The 6,685-nt window shown below is 44.7% G+C and overlaps 3 protein-coding genes across 3 annotated transcripts; all 3 read left to right on the top strand.

Moving 5' to 3' along the window:
• On the top strand, positions 1–3,453 carry LOC129728684 (uncharacterized). Its single transcript, XM_055687135.1, has 4 exons — positions 1–814; positions 864–1,449; positions 1,525–1,648; positions 1,861–3,453. The coding sequence occupies exons 1-4, from the start codon at positions 1–3 to the stop codon at positions 3,451–3,453; spliced, it is 3,117 nt and encodes a 1,038-aa protein (XP_055543110.1).
• Positions 3,454–3,474: 21 nt separating this feature from the next.
• LOC129728683 (uncharacterized) lies at positions 3,475–4,356 on the top strand. Its single transcript, XM_055687133.1, has one exon. It carries the CDS (start codon positions 3,475–3,477, stop codon positions 4,354–4,356), a length of 882 nt encoding a protein of 293 aa, XP_055543108.1.
• Positions 4,357–4,479: 123 nt separating this feature from the next.
• LOC129728682 (uncharacterized) lies at positions 4,480–5,049 on the top strand. The gene has a single exon (XM_055687132.1). It carries the CDS (start codon positions 4,480–4,482, stop codon positions 5,047–5,049), a length of 570 nt encoding a protein of 189 aa, XP_055543107.1.
• The last annotated feature ends 1,636 nt before the right edge of the window (positions 5,050–6,685 follow it).

Raw genomic sequence — 6,685 nt, 5'->3', positions numbered from 1 at the left:
ATGCATTCGCCGTCGCGTTCGGAAAACGGTGATATTGACGGATCTGCGTCGTTTCATGGATTCGAAGAAGAAATTACTATGAATCCCGACAACGAGAATAAATATCGTGTGGTGTGCCGTCAGCGCTCACAAGTGAAACAAAAGTTGGTGCGGATTCAACGTACACTTATCACTAATTCTAATATTGGATTGGCACAATTAAATGTGCTGTCGAAAAATCTGTCTGCTGTATATTCGGAGTACAGTGGATTCCACAGTAAGGTACTTTCCTTTGTATCGGACGATGCTTTGGATCAGCAAGAAGAGGAATATGCTGGGTTCGAGAGCATATATAATGACGTGTGCAATGCCGTAGAGGAGTTACTTTTGGCAGCAAAGAATACAGCGGTGCCAGAATCTCCAATAAACCAACCAGCTCAACCAGTTATTATTCAACAGCAACCATTAAAGATGCCAATTCCAACATTTGACGGAAGTTATGCCGCATGGCCGAAGTTTAAGGCTATTTTTAATGATCTGATGGCAAACTCCGGGGATACAGATGCAATTAAGCTATATCATCTTGATAAAGCGCTTATTGGAAATGCCGCCGGAGCTCTGGATGCTAAAATTCTGAGTGAAGGTAATTACAAACAAGCCTGGGATGTACTTATGGATCGCTACGACAACAAGCGTGCGATTATCGAGACTCATTACCGCGGATTGTTATCCTTGAAGACAATTTCATCACCATCGTATAAAGAACTACGTGCCCTCGTGCATGAAGCGACCAATCATATCGAAAGCCTTCGTTATCTCGATCAAGAAATCAACGGTACTGCAGAGCATTTTTTTGTATTCCTTATCGTTTCGGCATTAGATAGTACCACACGTCAATCTGAAAAAGGGAGAACTCTCGAAGTACAAGCAAACCATAGAGTATCTGAAAACTAGGTGCCAAATCCTAGACAATTGCGAAACTGCTTTCCAGGCAGCTGCTGCTCCAATCAAATCGAAGCAAGTTCCTTTCCAATCAAAGATTCAGCCACAGAAAAGCTATGCCGTTTCGACTAGTTCATCACAATCTACGCTTGTTTGTGACATTTGCGGCGGTTCACATCGAAATGTCCAGTGCTCAGCCCTATCCAACCTTACACTTGCCCAGAAGATCGAGAAGATTAGAGCTGCTGGAGTATGTTATAACTGTCTACGCAAAAGACATAGAGCCAAGGATTGTCCTTCCGATAAAGCGTGTCACAAATGCCAACGCCGTCATCACACATTACTTCACCACGATGGAGTCATCAACAAAGAATCCAGATCCAATGTTTCTGCTCCTGTTGAAATGGCAAATCAGCCATCGGTTATTGCCGTTCCAAACCAAGCTACTGCACAGCAAACACCTGCTCTGGTTGAGCCACCTATTTCAACCACTTGCTCCTCGTTTTTTATGGAATCCGCCAAAACAGTGTAACTACAAACTGCGCTAGTAGAGGTCTTCGACATAAACAGTCAACCGCACCTGTGTCGTGTTCTGTTGGACAGTGGTTCTCAGGTGAATTTCGTAACCGAAGAAATGGCCAACCGCCTAGGCCTCCTTAAGACACCAGCCAACGGTCCTATCGTGGGTATCTATGCTTTACGTACCCACGCCCGTGATAAGGTGAAAGTATAGTTCCGTTCCCGCGTGTCTGCTTACCACGCCGAGCTAGAATGTCTAGTTACCCCGAGAGTAACGGGCATAATCCCAACCTCCAAAATTGACATCTCGCAATGGATGATCCCTGACGGAATAATGCTTGCCGATCCTGAGTTCCATACACCCGACAAAGTTGATTTGCTTATTGGTGGAGAACTATTTTTTGACATCCTCAAACCGAGTTCGATTCATCTTGCCGATGGATTACCACAGCTACGAGACACTCCGGATGGGTCGTAGCTGGTGTCATCATTGATCCGCACGTAGTCAACGTGTCCCTCCAGTATTCGCACACAACCGTCGAAGACATCGAGCGAAAAATGCAACAGTTCTGGCAAACAGAAGAAGTGCCTAACGTTCCAAAACTGTCAACAGCCGAAATAGCATGTGAGGCACATTTTCTTTCCACTTACCAACGTAATGAAACAGGAAGGTTTATTGTCAAGCTACCATTCAAGGAGAATCTTTCCCAGCTGGGTAATTGTCGTTCTCTGGCCTTGAAGCGATTTCTCATGCTGGAGAAACGATTGATTCGAAACCCTGAGCTGCAAACCCAGTACGTTAACTTCATCCGGGAATATGAGTCTTTAGGTCATTGTCGTGAGGTAGCCGAGTCGGAGGACGTACCAAACCAACAAGTGTATTACCTCCCGCACCATGCAGTACTGCGGCCGTCCAGCTCGAGCACGAAATGCCGTGTCGTGTTCGACGCAAGCGCAAAATCTTCACCATTGGAAGTTTCCCTTAATGATGTACTTCAGATCGGCCCAGTAGTACAAAACGACTTATACCATATTGTGCTACGATTCCGTACGTTTAGAGTGGCCTTCACCGCAGACATTTCAAAAATGTACCGCCAGATACTCGCAGCTCCATCGGACCGTCGATTTTTGAGAATTTTCTGGAGAGAAAAGCCGTCGTTACCTTTGCGCGTGTGGGAATTATGCACTGTCACGTACGGCACTGCCTCGGCACCGTACCAAGCAACAAGATGTTTACTGCAACTTGCCGAAGAGGACGGTAGAGAATTTCCTATTGCTACGCGCATAGTAAAGGAAGAGACGTACATGGATGATGTACTCTCGGGTGCAGACTCAGTGGAACAGGCCCTTGAGGCGCAGAACCAGCTGAAGCAGCTTCTTCACCAGGGAGGCTTCCCTATACATAAGTGGTGTTCCAACTCGCAAGAGTTCCTCGAGCACATACCGGTCGATGAGCAGGAGAAAATGGATGCTTCCGAAAACCGTGGTGTGAATTCAGCTATTAAAGTGCTCAGATTGCGTTGGAATCCTACCACAGATACACTTTCCATCGCAAATCATACGAATCCATTGGGCCCAAAACTGTTGACAAAACGAATACTGTATTCAGAAATCGCTAAGTTCATTGATCCCCTAGGCCTGGTGTCACCGGTAATAGTGAAGGCGAAACTTCTAGCGCAGCAACAGTGGCAAGCTAAGATTGGATGGGATGATCCTGTGGACGACAACATAAAGGAACAGTGGCAAGAGTTACAAAGTTCATTGATTCATTTAAATGATATTGAGATTCCAAGATGCGTGCTCTCCGACAGTGCGGTAACCTATGACGTACATGGTTTTTCAGATGCTTCTACAGTAGCATATGGAGCATGCATTTACCTCCGAAGTCTATTTGCCGATGGGTCGGCCTCGCTTTGTCTTCTAACCAGTAAATCAAAACTGGCCCCCTCGGAAGAACTCTCCATTCCGCGGAAGGAACTGTGTGCCGCTTTATTGCTATCCAGACTAGTGTAGAAGGTGTTGCCAGCTTTAACGATGAAAATCCAGGAAACAGTACTGTGGTCTGACAGTACGATTGTTTTAGCATGGATTAAAAAACCACTGAATCAACTACAACAGTACGTGCGCAATAGAATCGCTCTGATTCAAGAGCAGACTAGTGAGCATCGATGGAAGCATGTCAGATCGCAGCAAAACCCAGCCGATATCATCTCCCGAGGCCAACTTCCTGAGTATCTTCAGAACAATCCGCTCTGGTGGAGCGGTCCCGAATTCCTGAATAGGGAAAAGTATGAAGTAGACGTGCCCGAAACTATACCTGATGAAGAGCTACCAGAACTTAAATCCATGGTGACAGTGTCAAACGATGATGGTTTGCTGGCCCATTTCCACAAGCAAAGTAGTTTCCGTAAAATTCAACGAGTCGTGGGATACATTTTGCGCTTCGCTAAGAATTGTAAGAAGAAGCGTGCCGAACGTGAGCTTGGGACACATTTAACCGTCAGTGAGCTACGCCAATCCACGGAAACCATTGCATATGTCGTACAGCAGTTTCATTTTGCCGATGAAATCAAGCGCGTTGTTACCAATCAACCGTGCCGAAAACTTGGTAATTTACGCCCGGTTTACGTCAATAAGCTTCTCCGCGTGGGTGGTCGGTTGGATCGCTCGCAACTACCTTTCGAGAATCGTCATCCAATAATATTGCCGGATAAGGATCCGGTGGTGCGGCTGCTAGTGCAACAGATGCACATCGAGTTACTCCACGTAGGACAAACTGGACTTTTGAATGCCATGAGACAGCGATATTGGCTTCTAAACGCAAGATCTACCATTCGTTTCATCACCCGTCGTTGCGTCAGATGTTTCCGTACCAGCCCTACTACTACCAGTCAGCTAATGGGAAACCTACCATAGTCTAGAGTAGTACCTTCCCCTCCGTTCGCCGTAACAGGTGTCGACTATGCCGGGCCCTTTTGGACGAAACAAGGATCACGTCGACCTGCAATAGTGAAATCGTACGTAGCAGTGTACGTTTGTATGACGACTAAGGCTGTTCACCTGGAGGCCGTGTCCGATTTGAGCACCGATGCTTTCCTGGCTTCTCTTCGACGACAGATTGCTCGGCGGGGCATGATTCGTGAGTTGCACTCGGATAATGCTACTAACTTTCGAGGCGCCAACCATGAATTAAGAGCATTGTACCAACAATTCCATAATCAACAATTCGTTGAGTCGATCCAGTCTTTTTGTAGCAGCCGTGAAATCGAGTGGCACTTCATCCCACCAGATGCCCCTGAATTTGGCGGCTTGTGGGAAGCGGCGGTGAAATCCTGCAAAACTCATCTTAAACGTATTGTCGGTGACGTGAAGTTAACTTTTGAGGAACTAGCTACAGTCTTAGCACAGATTGAGGCTGTCATGAACTCCAGACCGCTGTTTACCATCTCCAATGATCCAGCAGATCCACTTGTGATCACGCCAGCTCACTACCTCATCGGTCGATCACTTACAGCTCCCGCTGAACCATCGTTAGAAGATGTCAAGGTTTCTCGTTTGAGCCGCTGGCAGCATCTCCAACTTCTCCGTGAACAATTTTGGCGTGCTTGAAGCCGAGACTATTTAAACACCCTACAACCCAGGAAAAAGTACCTACGAGAGATGCCCAACGTTCGTGTCGGCATGATTGTGCTACTGCATGATCGAAATCAACCTCCTCTCAATTGGAAACTAGGTCGTATCGAAGAAGCCTACCCTGGCGATGATGGGCTTGTACGAGCAGTAGATGTCTTCTCCAACGGTCACCATTTTCGACGTCCAATCAACAAGGTTTCAATTCTACCGATTGAGGACAACCAATTAGTTGGAAACTTCGACGATCGCCGAGTTCCGCAACCGGGGAGGATGTTCCGTCTCCCCACCAAAACTAACCACGACCAATCAGCATCAAGCAGCATCTATGCGAGCCACCGCAGCTGCTATAAAAGAACCCTCTGAAAGGGAAAGCGTTCATTCAGTTTTTTGTCGCGCAACCATTCACATCGTAGCAGCAGTAGCAGAAGATCAAAGAAGAGAATAAATAGTTGGTAGCATAGCAGCAAAGTTGTTTTTCCTGCATTCTTCTTCCTTTGAAGCTGAGCAAAAGGCAATTCCCCCAGTTCTTTTCAGGACTAATTAGAGTTAATTTTGAGCCAATTGCAAACTCCGTTCCCCTCTGGTGTTTACAGTCCACCACAAGACGTTCCAGTGCGAACAGTAGGTAATCAAAAGACTTTCAATACTGTTCAGGCATCACCAGCACTTCCATTAGCAGGTGTGTCTGTAGGTAATAATTTAAATCAGATAACAAATTTCAGACAAATAATCCTGTTCAGGTACCACCAGGCTGTTCATATGCCAGTGTCCTTTCAGGTAATATTTCAAATTCAAACAGTAACAAACCATTCGTGTTTGGTGCTGAAAAGTCAGCCATTATTGATTTAGGTAGTCCAACTCCCGAGAAGATTGAATACCTACAACAATCCATGCTGCAGCTAATGTCCGTTTTGTTGAACTGTAACTCGGTGTACGAGGCTGTTCAAGAAGGTATAAAATTTACAACTAATATTGTTATGAAATTGGAATTCAGCAATGATTTTAAATAATGCTGTAAATTTTCTAGATTGGAATGCTCGCTCTTTAAAAGCGAAAGAGGATGAATTTTTTCAATTTTTTAACAGTCCACGATGTGCATACTGCAGTTGTGACTGAAACGCTTTTATAGCCAAATATTAAACTGAAAAAGAACCCAAATTATATGGTTCATAGGTTTGATTGAATTAATGTTGCCGGTGGTGGAGTTGCAATAGTTATCCACCGTCGAATAAAATATCGTGTTTTACCCCATCTTGAAACCAGAGTTATCGAGAGTTTGGGAATTGACATGGAAACAAGTATTGAAATTTTATTTATAGCCGCAGTGTATTTGCCTTTTAAATGCACTGGTGAGCGAAAAAATTATTGCAAGGAAGATTTGCAAAAACTCACAAGAAATAAATCTAAATTTTTAATAATCGGTGATTTTAATGCGAAACATCGATCTTGGAATAATGCTCAAAGCAATTCCAATGGAAAAATATTGTTTAATGATTGCTCGGCTGGATTTTATTCAGTTTTATTTCCAAATGGTCCTACATGTTATTCTTTTATTAGGAATCCATCTACAATTGATTTGGTACTAACAAATCAAAGTCATTAAGGCAGTGAT

Source organism: Wyeomyia smithii, chromosome 3 (assembly GCF_029784165.1).
Source record: "Wyeomyia smithii strain HCP4-BCI-WySm-NY-G18 chromosome 3, ASM2978416v1, whole genome shotgun sequence".
Classification (NCBI taxonomy): Eukaryota; Metazoa; Arthropoda; class Insecta; order Diptera; family Culicidae; genus Wyeomyia; species Wyeomyia smithii.
Note: the sequence above shows the minus strand (reverse complement) of the source record. Positions and strands in the feature narration are given on the sequence as shown.